The 13,965-nt window shown below is 42.3% G+C and overlaps 1 protein-coding gene across 2 annotated transcripts in view; it reads left to right on the top strand.

Moving 5' to 3' along the window:
* STMN2 (stathmin 2) overlaps nt 1-9,795 on the top strand; it is a 56,362-nt gene extending 46,567 nt beyond the window's left edge. For both annotated transcript variants that reach the window (XM_002710651.5, XM_070075830.1), the window contains exon 5: nt 8,430-9,795. In XM_002710651.5, coding sequence (XP_002710697.1) covers nt 8,430-8,489 — 60 coding nt within the window. In that variant the 3' untranslated portion in view covers nt 8,490-9,795. The remainder of the gene's footprint in view (nt 1-8,429) is intronic.
* The last annotated feature ends 4,170 nt before the right edge of the window (nt 9,796-13,965 follow it).

Here is a 13,965-nt window from a genome sequence, read left to right on the forward strand (position 1 = left end):
TAATGCCTACTAAATAGTAATTGATTCAATTAATGTTCATACATAGTATTTAATATAAATATTAAATTAGAAAAGTAGATCTGTCAGGAAAAGCCAGGATATTTAAGAACACTGATAAGCCTATTCTTTCCAAGTAGGACAATCTACATGGAAAAATAGTGTCTTATAACATCACTTGGGGCATAGCAAAGGGGAGCTGCCAGGGGATGTTCATGTCATCAACTTCTGATAGCCTAGTGCTTTCCCCCTCACTAATCTGAACATTCACTCGTTCCCATCAATTAAGATGAATAGCCCTGCAGTTCCTCTGAAAAGCACTTTCTCTTCCTCTTTCTAGGCTCCATGCTAGCTCTCCTCCTCCCTACTCCCTTCCAGAAAACTTCCTTTTGAAAATGCAGTGTAGCTGTGAGTTGTGTAGCCTTGTCCATTTCCAGATGTTGAATGAAGCTTGAGAAAAAGGAACTTTGAGTAAAATGCCTCAATCCTTTCCTAAGCCCATCCCCGACTCCCCCACCAGGACTGAAAGCTGTTAGGTGTTAGGCACTGGAGGTGCAGAAAGCAGCAGGCCTGCCTGTCACTGGGCACTCAGAGCTTCCCCACACCAGCCCCTGTTTTCTGCATACTTGTTAGGAAGCTTCCTGACTCTATCAAAGTTGGCCCATCTCATGGAGGTGCGGACTGCTGTATTCTGAGCTTCTGGAGATTCTTGGTTTCCACTCTCACTCTGTGACTATAAATATCAGGCTAGAGCCAGAGGAAATCAGGCATAAAACCTTTATGAAGTGTGATTTCATGGAGATTTTCAAGGGCATCTGTGCCCTTGAGGAATTTTTGAAAGCGTTGCAGGGGTAAAGTGTGTAGGCGGGGGTAAGGTGTGATACACAAGTAAGACATTGATGCCCTAGGGGGTTGTGGACAAGCCCTTGCCAGAATAGCCACTGGATGCCTTTGCTAAAACCTGAACGCTGGGATCAAATCTTTATTAATAAACTGCTGTCTCAGAACTCTTGCAACTGTGGCCTTATGTTTTAGACTAATGAGTCAGGACAGGATTTGGAGGAGGCAACAGAATTCAGCTTTCTGCTGGCTACCTGTGGTAGTACCATAGCTGGAACTCTACTGAGATGCAGGAGAGCAAAGTCCCATTTGCTAATATTTACACCCCTGACCTTGAACCAGTCACTCCTCCTTCATTCCACTTTTCTAGAGAATTGAAGGGATTCTTGCTTGACCAGGGCTAGTACCATGGACAGCAGAGAGACACTGTATTTGATGAGGAATAATTATGACTTCAACTTCACATCGTAGGCCCTAAAAAAAAAAAAAAAATCAGTGGACTTTCTAAGAATGGCACTTTTCCAGTATTTTTTAGGTCTTTAGTGCCCAGTGCAAGATTTATACTTGCAACCCAGGAGCATTAATGTTTTTGAAATTATGCATACACAAACCCACAGCATATACCTCTTGATTTCAATTATAAAATAGTTTGCCAAATTGACATATTTAAATAGTATTTCCAGAAGTGCTGGCTCTTTTCTGTGTGTATTTCACCCAGCTCCTGCCTACTCCCGTGTGCACTGTCTCCCACTCCACCCAGACCTAGTGCCCTCCCCCATGCACAGGTACAGGCAGGCATGCACACAGCTTCTCCTGGAAGTAATACATCTGCAGGGTGTTTACAATTCCTGCCATATGGTTGCAGAAGTTACAGTGGTGCAACCCAGCATCCATAGTTTGTTGGAAAACTCTGCACATAATTCCAGGGTACAGCTGGCTTTGAGTACATGTGGATTACAGCCTGTGAGGATAGCCTGTGTGAGTGTGAATACATACTTAACATATGTGTGTGTGTGTGTGTGTGTGTGTATAATGTGAGTGTTTGTATATGCTAAAACTACTTTTCATTTTCCCAATATTGGAAAAAATAAGCTTTTGTTACAATCATTTCTAGCCTTTTGTTTGAGTGAAATTACTCCTATGAGATTTGAAATTTGAAAGAGAATTAATACTAATGCTGAAACTTCATGAAATTGCCAATTTTAGCATGAACTGTTCTGGAAACTAAAGATGATTATTACTGAAATGACACCTATTAATAAGTTAACCATCCAATAAATACTGAGTCCCTCATACATGCTTAGGAACCTTGAAAAGGAGGTAATATCAAAAAGTATTTATGAACCATCTCCTTCCCAATGTGGATGATATGAAATCCAACAACAAATAACATAGCACCAGCAACTAGAGAATAAGAAAATATGTAGTATGCATCAATATAGACAGTAAATACAACGACACTGAAGAATACCTGTAAAAATAAAGCCACCTCTGAGTGGGTGTTTATCATAGTGGTTAATAAACCCACATCCCACATCAGAGTGCTCGGACTGATTTCAGTCCCAGCTGACTCCAGTTTCTTGTTTGTAGTCCCTGAGAGGCAATGATGATGGCTCAAGAATTGGGCTCCTACCTCTCATATGGGAGACTTGAATTGAGTTCCCAGCTCCTGTCTCTAGCCTGGCCCAGTCCTAGCCATTATGGGTATTTTAGGAGTGGACCAGCAGATGGGAGCACTCCCTCTCTCTCTCTGTCTCTCTCTCTCTCTCTTTCTCTCTCTCCCTTCAGTCCCCCTCTTCCTCTTTCTCCACCCCACTCAAATTTAAAAGGTCTTAAAAAATAAGTGCACATCAAGGTAACCCAATGTGCCATCTTTTGGAACTGCTCACTGGCTCTACCAATCAGGAGATGTGAAACAATTCCATGTGAGCTTTTGCAACAATCCTCCTACCATGCGGCCCTTTGTGCCTCTGCTTCTCAATTAAGAGAACTGAGCACTGGAGCATATTCTCACCATGGGGGTCATGATGATGTCCTTGGCGACATTCACTGATAAATTCCCAAAAACCTCTCAAAGCCCCATTCAGGTTTTTAGCTAAAATAGAAAGCCTAGAGGAAAAGCAACTCTGGCTTTACTTAAGAATCTACCAGAGGGGCCAGCATTGTGGTGCAGCTGGTTAACCCACCGGTGATGATGTCAGCATCCCATATCAGAGTGCCCTTTCAAGACTCTGCTGCTCTGCTTCCAATCCAGCTCCCTGCTAGGGTGCCCAGAAAGGCAGTGGAGGATAGCCCAAGGACTTGGGCCCCTGCCACCTAGTGGGAGATCAAGATGGAGTCCCAGACTCCTAGCTTTCACCTAGCGCATACCTGGCTGTTACAGGCATTTGGGAGAAAAGCAGCAAATGAAATATCTCCTTCTCTCTTACTCTGTCTCACCACTTCTCTGTTGCTCTGCCTTCCTGAAAAAGAATAAATAAATAAATAATCTCAAAAAAAGAATCTATGAGAGGTCTTTGGAAAAAAACATTCTGATCTAAGTATCAAAGAGGGACCCGGAAATTCATGTTATTTTCAAAGCTCAGCAGTAGGTTGTAATACTTAGCCATAGTTGAGAATCACTCAACCAAAGACCTCTTTAATATGGTTTGTTATGTCATCATAAATTATATTTAAATGTTATCCACTTTCGTCTCATAGGTGCGTTTATTCCTCCAAAGAAGAATGTTATACTCATTTTTCATTTTAATTTCCTATTTCCATAGTTTCCCACCTTAAAACTCCAGCCTAATTTATAGGAAAGAGACTAACACAGAGAAAGGATGCCTATGCCACAAAGACCTGCATTAGGCTGCTCTCAATTTGAGATCACTCAACTTGAATGACATTGTAAATAATCATACCCAGGACTCAAAATTATTGTATGTGCATTATGACTGACACACTGGTAAAGAATGTTCTTATTCATGGAGTGATATAAGATGGTGGAAGGAAACAGGGAGAGAAGAAGAGAAGCGATATAGGTGGGATACCTGTGCATGCCACGCAAGAATGATCAAAAATACATTTTCTTCCTTCTCTTCTTCCTCTAACATACTGCAGACACCCAGCAAAAAATTTACCACTTGACCCTACTAGGAACTCCAAATAGTAGCAACTCCATTACCAGACCCAATAAGGAACTATAGTGATATAGTTAATTTTGAAAACTCAGTTAAGACATGTATATTTATTTTAGCAATAATACATGCATTAATTAAGCATATAATCTTAATAATGTACATTGATTTGCCCATCTTTTGATGTTAGACCAAAACCTTTTTGAGAGATGGATCAATGAATGCAGCTCTTTGTGTTTTTTTCTTGTATTATGCATACTGTCACATTAGCTATTCTTCACAGTTTCAAAGAATTGAGTGAAGACTAAAGACACTTGCAAAATAACCTGTATATAGCATTCTTACAACTTCCCTCTGGCTTCCACTCTCAAATATTTCCAAAGCTCTCTCTCTACCCTCACAATTTTTCATTAATGTAATATTTAATTAAATTATGCATTTAAGTTTTCAAATGTGAATAGCTAAACAGGTATGGAGATAACACTGACCATAATCAAGCATGTAATGCAACCAATGAGAGGTATGTAGAAATAGTAGAAAAGAACCTGCCAGCGCCAAGCAACTTAGCCTTTAGGAGATGCCAGACAGGAGATGCATAGAGAGCATTAACCTGATGTGTTGTTGAGAAGATTTCTACCAATCTTGTTGAATTCTCCAGTTAACCTGGTCCTATCATACCCCCTTGCTTTTGTAATTATACTACATCACCCACTAGTCATCGCCAAGGCTGTCCACCTCACAGTATGGTCACAAATACCACAAGAGCTTCAATGGTGTCCAGGAGTGAGAGAAGCAAGTAACTGGGCTGATCTTAATGACTAGTTCACCCTATCCAGCCATGAATAGGAAAAAGCACTTAGGAAATAGAAGAAATTATTTCAATCTTTCAATTTTCACTTCTAATAACCTAGAAGATGTCATGAAAATATCATAACCATTATTTTAGTGATAATAACATCACATAATACAACCTCTCTAAAAGGATACCAATATTTTTCTTAAGGTAATTAGATTCTGTGTTTCTTTACCTATGTGGCAATCTGGGTAACACACAACTCTATAGCTGTAGAGTTCAACTGTTATCAATTCCTATCTATCCAAACTTTGCATTCTCCTCATCTGACTTTAGTATTCTTATCATTCTGATTCACAAATGCCATTTGGGCAGCCATTTACTACTGAAAATGTTTGATAAACGAATAATGAAAGGTAAAAAAGATGAAAACTAACCCTTATTGATTGCTCCCTATAGGTCAGGTTTTCTGCATGTGTTATCACATTTAAACTAAAAAAAAAAAAAGCTAAAAGAAATACTGTTATTATCCCAATTTCATGTCTAAGGAGGCTGGTCATTCAGAGGTTAAGCCACTTGGCCAAGATCACAGGGATAAAAGAACCACAGAGTCTAGATTTGAATGAAAATCTCTCTGACTCCAAACTTCTACCCTAAGCTAAAGGCGCTACTATGTGTAAGTCATTGACCACTGCACAGTAAGCAAGCTTGGCAACAGCATTGGAACTGTATACTCCATGGCTACCCCTGACCACATGGCTAAGTCATCCTGATGAATGAAAACACACTTTCAGCTCTTACCTCACTCCAGAACCCTCTTTTGAACTGCAAGTGCATAGTCATAAGTAAAAAGAAGGATTGCTGATGAAACTGATCTTGTCTTCATTTTAACCAACTCGCAACAGAATTTCATAGGTGGAATTGTCATCCCAGGTAAACTGGTCAATGCCACTTTATATCTGATGCTGCATGAAGTTAAGGGGACAGTGAGAAATAGGAAGAAAGGAACTCATATTTCCAATCTTCCAGTAGTGAAATCTCCTACTAAATCACACTATTTTAGAGGCCCAAAATTTTTCCTGAAACCACCTCTTATACATTTTTATTCATATTGAAGTGGTAGTTACATAAAATGCTGAAACATAATTTGTGACCTTTCCCTTATAGTTACTGTGGAAAATACAGAGTTTAGATTTTCTTGGGTCTGTCTAGCCCAGGGCCTCCGAGAGCTCCCCGCAAATATTAGGGGCTCAATAATGAAAGGAATGTGACTTTTGAAATAGTCTTCTTGATGAGCTTTCTGAATGCCACCACTGCTTTAGGGACTTTTGTACTCAAGGTCTTTGATAATGTGCAATGAGTTCACTTATAGGAAAGACAAATTATGTTGAGAACCGCCCGCTTTCTGCATGTCTGCCTTCATTGTCCCACATTTTGATATAAAGTCACATTATATATTCATGAGTATATATAATTTGGATATAAAGTGTTCAAGTAATAGATTCCCTAAAATACATGAAAATAAGCATAATTTTTCCTGGAAACTCACAAGATATATTTAAATTTCTTTTTTTATTATATCTAAAACTAATATTACACTTGTTTTTTCCTATGGCAAAATCCATTCCTTTAAAACTCATTTTGAGCTTAATAAGAAATGTTCGCTGAAGCAGCCTAATAATGCTAATTATAACATTTCCCATTATAAAGTAGAGTTTATATGAATATCTAAACTCGAAGCTTTGTTTTTTTTCCTAGTGTGTGATGGTCTGGACTTTTCCTCAATTTTCATCAGAGCTCAGCTCTCACTAATTAGTTTCTTTCTGCCTGAGAAAAATAGATTTTGCTGCATCTTTTTCCTAATAAAAGCAGAACAAAATAAAGAATCAGCTGCATCCGTGATCATTTTCCCCGTGATAGCTCCCAGGCAGGATTTGATTCCTCTTTACACGCCTTTTTTCTCTTCTCTTCATGGATTTTGAACATATACAAAAAGCTCATTTAAACCAATTAAATAAAATTGCCTTTAAACTTTTTCTCTGGAGTCAGCTTCCTGCTTACTCCAATTCTGTGTCTTTGAAAGAAATGTAGGGTGGTCTGTGCCTGTTTCTCCCAGAACCTGCACTTGAAACGACACGTTCTTCTGCAGAGTGTAAGATGTCTTCCCACACTAACACTGAGACTGGACAACCATGGCTAAGAGAGTGGGCTGTTGAGCCAGGCTCTCTGGATTTGAACTCCAAGATACCGCGAGTTGATTATGTAAACATGGGCAAGTTACTCAGCCTTTCTGTGTCTTAGTATCTTCATCTGCAAACTGAGCATAACAGAACTCCCACCACTGGAGTGTTGTGAGGGCTCCAGGAACTAATTCAAGTAAAATCTGGATATATGTGAGCCTACTATATATTAATTGCCTTAAAATGCAAGATATGATTCTATGAAACACCTTGTAAGCTTAGACTCATAGTGACTAATAGAGTTTAATGCTAAGATCTGCTTTATAGCTGAGGGCATTGACCCTCAAATTAAAGGAAACTGTAGAGCATCAAGATATTTCTGTAGCTTTGGAGGGGGGCAGCAATGTAAGAAATATTTTAAATGAAAAAATCATATTTATATTAATTTAAAGGTTAAGTTTAAAAAACATTTATTTAGCATCTATGACATATAAGACAATGTGTTTATAGTGTAGAAGCATGTGCCAAAAACTACTACATCCACCTTTCCTCCATCAGTTCCCTGCTTGGGAAATTCACTTCCCACCCCCAAGGCTAGGGCCTCCATTCTCCATCTAAATAAATGTCCATCAATCTCTTGCTGTGTGCAAAGCAGCACCGGGCCTACAAGCACAACAAAAGTGAGAAAAAGGTCCAGACCCCCAGTGAGCTTAGAGACAAATATAGCAGGTGAGACCAGAACAGAAATGTGCACAATACAATTTGGAATACAATGACTGCCACATCAAGGAAAGATGTATACAGCTGTCCAGATGGAAAGGAGATGACCTTCAGCTGCTGTCTCATGAACATCTTTGTGGAGAAAGAGACCACTGCCACAGGGCTTAAAGAATAAGTTTTGAGTCCTGACCAATGCAGGTGGAAGACTAAGTTATGAAAAGACCTGAAGTATCAAGTATGTGTAGGAGGAGGGTAGAGGCTAAGACTAGGAAAGTCATTTGGACCCAAGTTGTGAAGGGGCTTGATAAACAGGTCAAAACTTTAGGAAGCAAAACAAAAAATCTTCTTGGATCCAGTTCTTTCAAAGCGCCCATCAGCAACAACCAAGTCCCTAAAATATAAGGCAATAGGAAAGATACCATCAAAAATGACAGGGAAGCCAACATGTGAACTTTTGTTGCTGTTCTCCAGATCAGTGCAGTAGTCATAATGCTCAGAATTCTCCCAATCATATGACCTCTTGGCCATAGTTTTAACCCAAACAGGATTAAATTTTTTTTTTTAATTCTGTAAGTCTTGTAAGATCTTCTCTAATGTGACAGACATTTCTTGGAGCCCATGTTTTCCTTTCCTGTGAAATGAGAAAAATGCCTCCAGGTAGACCCTCAAACTGGGATACTTCCAGCCAAGATCGTGGTATGCAGAGGACTAGACTGGCCACCCACTCCTCTGTGTACAACAGGACTTTGTGACCTTTGCTCTCCCTTTGGTGTCTTTTAGGAGAGGCATGCCGCAGAGGTGCGCAGGAACAAGGAGCTGCAGGTGGAACTGTCTGGCTGAAGCGATGGAGGGTATGGCACGCCCCACCAATAGTCAATCCCCCTGCCTATATTATAATGGATCATGCGATATCAGTATGGGAAATGTATGACATGGTTTAAAAAGAACTCATTATAAAAAACAAAAAACAGAATCAAAAATAAAAAAAATCAATGCGGTCTCTTTGCAGAATGTTTTGCTTGATGTTTAAAAAATACCTTGGATCTTATTTTGTAAATACTTACATTTTTGTTAAAAAATACAAGTATTGCATTATGCAAGTTATTTCATAATCTTACATGTCCTGTAACAGGCTTTTGATGTTGTGTCTTTCCACTCAAATGAATTTGCTAGGTCTGTTCTTTTTGAAGCTCCCCATGTCTCACTCCATCCCCTGCCCTTTTCATTCCAACAGAAAAATGAGGTCAGTAGACAGTCTATGGTGCTAGAAACCCACCATTGCCTAATGACCTAGATGGCTTTGTAATCTCTGAGCTTGACTAAGACCATACCTATATCACAGGTATTAGGATTCCACTTGAACCTCCACATTTGTTCGCTCATAATCTACTTACTGCCTAGAAACTACAAAACCAGGCTAAGGAAAACCACCAGTCATAGCATTTACTTCTGCTTCTACCAGATTATGTGCCACAAATGTGCTTTGGCTTTAGAGAGGGATGGATGAGAAGACAGATCTGAGATCAGTCTGGGTGGAAGCAAAAGGCTGAACCTTTGAAAGCACTGAACACAAATCCAAGTCCAACTGGTTCAAGCAGCCATGCAATCGCTCTTCATAAAGTGGGCTTAATTCTCTAGTTTAAGTTCTTTTGATGGAATGAATTAATTAATGTGTCAGGTGGCTTATTTGTGGATGCCATGATTGATGATGTTCATTTTAAGCTCTTTCCTATAGTACAAGTACATGATGCTACTGAATATTTTTCCACTTGGAAACTGTGAGCTGGTTGTTGCATTAAAACACACACAAACACACACACACACACACACACAATCATAAAACACTGCGGACTTTCACCCAAGCTGGTCTTTCTTCCCCAGTGTGAGGCAATCCTGCCTTTTAAAAGAAATTACTCCATCTGTGAAGTTGACGCAGTGAAGGGGGGCTAGGCAGGGCATTTGTGCCAACTAAGAGAATCACCAGATACCCACCTTAAGTACCTATCGCAGTTTTGAAGTCGTTTCTCCCCAAACTCCCAACTCCTGAAGGTTGCTGCCTGCATATTTACTCTTCATTAGTGCTATTTTCCTGTATGTCATTGTGAGCAAGCTGTGATTAATAAAGAATTGGAGTTCTGTGAACTAATCAAGCTTTGGTCTGTTCTCTTGCCCCTTCACGTGTCTGCCCTGGAGTTCAGATTCTAAAAGGGTGGCCCCTGGGTTAGACAATCTCCCCAGCAAATAGACAAGGGCTGGAGCTGGAAGGAAGCCAGAGCCCTGCTGATCGACTTCCCTCCTAGAACAGCAGGCCACAGCTCTTCTCCCTCTCCCTCTGAGAGGCCGACACAGTAGGGAAAGGCTTCCACCTGTTCCCCTTGAACACGTACAGGACTGCAGGAGACGCCAAGGCTTAGACTGATTATTCACTGGAAGAGAGCTTCCTGGCGCCATCCCAAGCCCTCCCATGTGGCCTGCAGGACACCTCCACCTGTGTCCTAGGCCTACACCGTCTGTTAAAATGCGACTTCCCTGCTGCACTGCCCAGGCTCGCTCTGCCAGTAAACATACTGCACACACGGACACAGCAGGGGCTTGTCAGGGACCCAGATGGATCGCACAGGAACCAAGGAACCGCATCCAGTTTTAGCAGAAAATCAGAAATAATTGAACCCACACAGATTTATGAATAAGTAAATTGGGCAATGGTGCACGGGGGCACTAACAAGCCAAGGTCAGAGTTGAGCCACCTGCTCTCTATCCTGAATATCCTTTCACACTGTGGGGCCTGGAGCACGACAGCAAATGGCTACTTGCTTGAAAATATCAGCAAGATCCCACACTGTATTTGCACGCTGGTTTTAGAGAACCTAGTTCGGGTCTTCTACTGAGTCAGGCCCTGTGACAAGCCCTGGGAACAGGCAGCTCATAGTCTAGCAGCTTGTCTTTGGCCCCCAAATAGCAAACAAGATATGTTGGTCCGTCCATTCATATTTAAGGGAAATTGATCATCTTGACGAAGATTTCTGAAATGTTAAAAGTAGCTGACAAACCTTCCCCTCTCACACTACCCTGGGGGTCTCTGAACTGGAACTGCGGACCATGCAGCTGCCTGATCTCAAACGTGAAGAAGCAAAGGCTGCAAGAGGGAGGCGATGCTCTCCAGGCCACAGTACCCTCTTCCCGCCATCCTCCTTCCCAGGAGTGCATCAGCAGACCCTCCCAGACCTCGGCACACCGGCGACGGATGGGCTGTGCCTGTGAAGCACCCCTGGACCAGCGGTCCCCCGATGTTAGGGTGCCTCAGGGTTGTCTGGAGGGTGGACTAAGCACAGATCGCTGAGCCCTGCCACCACAGTGTGTGATTCCTGAGCTCTGTGTAGAAGCTTGAAATTGTGTGTTTCTGACATCTTCCCCAGCTGACACTAACACTGCTTTCCCTGAAGCCCTTGCTTGAGAAGCCCCACTATAAACAATGACGTTGGTTTCTGGTGGCTGCCACACTGAGCGTATCTATTTCTTTTTTTTCTTTTTCTTTTTTTTCTTTTCTTTTTTTTTTCTTTTCCTTTCTTTTTCTTTTTTTTCTTTCTTTTCTTTTTTTTTTTTTTTTTTTTGGCAAGCAGAGTTAGACAGTGAGAGAGAGATACAGAGAAAGGTCTTCCTTCCATTGGTTCACCCCCGAAATGGCCACTACGGCCGGCACACTGCGCCGATCCGAAGCCAGGAGCCAGGTGCTTCTCCTGGTCTCCCATGGGGTGCAGGGCCCAAGCACTTGGGCCATCCTCCACTGCACTCCCGGGCCACAGCAGAGAGCTGGACTGGAAGAGGAGCGACCAGGACAGAATCCAGCGCCCCAACCAGGATTAGAACCTGGGGTGCCGGCGCCGCAGGCGGAGGATTAGCCAAGTGAGCTGTGGCACCGGCCAGGTATCTGTTTCAATCAGGGAATGTTCCACTGGGGACAGGACATGAAGAAAGACTCAACCAGGGCTGCTGTGGGCATCTGAGCAGGCAAGCAGCACACGGAAGCCTGCTCTGTGTGTGCATGTGTAGCACATGTGTGTGTGCATCTACCTCTCTGTCCCTCTGCCTTTCAAATAACTAATTAATCTCTTTTTAAGATGGGGACATCATAGCCAAGATGTGGAGGCAGCCTGAATGTCCATCAGTGAATGAATAGCTAGAGAAAATTTGGTATATGTGCATAACGGAATATTATTCAGCTGTGTTTTTTAAATAGAATGAAATTCTGTCGTTTTTATCAACATAGATGGATCTGGAGGATTTTTTGCTAAGTGAAATAAGCCAGGTACTGAAAGACAAATGCTGCATGATCTCACTCATACATGGGGATTACAAAAGTTGGTCTCCTTGTTGTAAATAGTGGAATGGTGGCTAACAGAGACTGGGGGAGAGTGGGAGGGAGAGGAGCTCAGGTGAGACTGGGCAGCAGGACACTGTTACAGTTGGACAGAAACAGTGAGTTCTGGTGTTCCATGGCACAATATGGTGACACAGTTAATACTGGTACATTGTATATCTCAAAATAGCTTATTCACCCAATATAACTACCAGAATGTGACCACTACACAACAGCTGCATGATTCAGGTCTTCACATTGTACCTCCTGCAGATGCACAGTTCTGTATCAATCAAAAAATATTTTTTTTAAAAAAAGAAAACTGAGGTGGTGTGCAAAGGAATTTCAGATAAAAAAAAAAAACAACCATGCCTTGCAGGATAACAAAAATAATGGACATAATACACCTGGGGATAGGATAGGACAGGGAACAAGTGACTTGGCATCTGTCACACAACATCATTTCAGTAAACCTACAAACAACCAAAGATGCTCCCAACACTTTAAGAAAGTAACTAAGAATTCTTGGCAGGAGTAAGGCTATCTGTGAAGTATCCAGTTTGTTGTCCTGGTTCCACTTACGGATTTTTTTACAATCTTGGTTTCCTCACTACTACATTTAAATTGTGTAAATGTCTTTGAGATGCTCTGCAGAAATCTGCAAAATCCCTTTGTCCTGATGATTCACCCTCCTCTGCTGTCTCTTCTATGCCCAAAAATGTATGGAACCATTGCATGTGGACAAAGGCTGCCCTTTGCTCTGGTTAGAGCCCTGCCTTTGGGCTCCTCATCAGCCTTCACAACACTTCAGAGGACAAAGCAAAGCAAAAATGTACAGATAGGCATTTCATGGGTGAGGGAGAACTGGCTGCAACATCCGTCACCCCCTAGATCAGCAGGGCTGATCAGCATCTCCATGCTATCCACCCTTCTCCTACAAGGGGAAGAAAGGGGGGGGGGGGGGAACCAGTGCCCTGGCTCACTAGGTTAATCCTCTGCCTGTGGCGCCAGCATCCCATATGGGCGCCGGGTTCTAGTCCCGGTTGCTCCTCTTCCAGTCCAGCTCTCTGCTGTGCCCCCAGGGGGCAGTGGAGGATGGCCCAAGTGCTTGGGCCCCTGCACCTGCATGCAAGACCAGGAAGAAGCACCTGGCTCCTGGCTTCGGATTGGCACAGCGCCTGCTGTAGCAGCCATTTGGGGAGTGAACCAACGGAAGGAAGACCTTTCTCTCTGTCTCTCTCTCTCACTGTCTGTAACTCTACCTGTCAAATAATAAATAAATCTTTAAAAAAAGAAAGAAAAGAAAGAGGAGGAGGAGACCTGGCATCCTTAGCTTTAGCAACCGAATACTCACATCTTCTGTTCCCAGTCCTGAACAAGGCAATCATCCTTGACTTCTAACCAGGCCATTTGCCAAAAACTAGCAAGGCAAACACAGAGTCCAAAGCAAGGCTAAGGTCCCAAGCTCCCCCAAATTATCTCATATTTATCTTGGATTCCACACTGTCCGCTACTGCCCATCTCCAGTTGATCACTAGACAGCATCCATTTGACCTCCATGTTATTCCATACTCCTGCCTTCTTTTCTGCTTCCATAACCACTGCCTGAGTTGGGTTTTAATTCACTTCTTGCTACAGCCCCCTACCACGTCTCCTTCATCCCAATCTGCAGCCTCCCTAAACACGTCGGTCATGTCTCTCCACTACTCTATCACTCCCTTCCATTTATCTACAGAATAAAATCTGTACTCTACTGAATGACATGAACCTGCCGTGCCACCCTATTGCTCTCTTTTCTGAAGAATGTTACTTCCCTTGCCCATCAAAGCCAATAGCATTCCAGGCCTCCGAGCACGTGCTGTATCCTCTGTACAGAATTATCTTCACTACAACCCCAGTCAGGAGAGACTAGGTCAGGCAGTGACTAAAAACCCCCAATCATGGTGAATTAAAATCTCA

This window comes from Oryctolagus cuniculus, chromosome 6 (assembly GCF_964237555.1).
Source record: "Oryctolagus cuniculus chromosome 6, mOryCun1.1, whole genome shotgun sequence".
Taxonomy (NCBI): Eukaryota; Metazoa; Chordata; class Mammalia; order Lagomorpha; family Leporidae; genus Oryctolagus; species Oryctolagus cuniculus.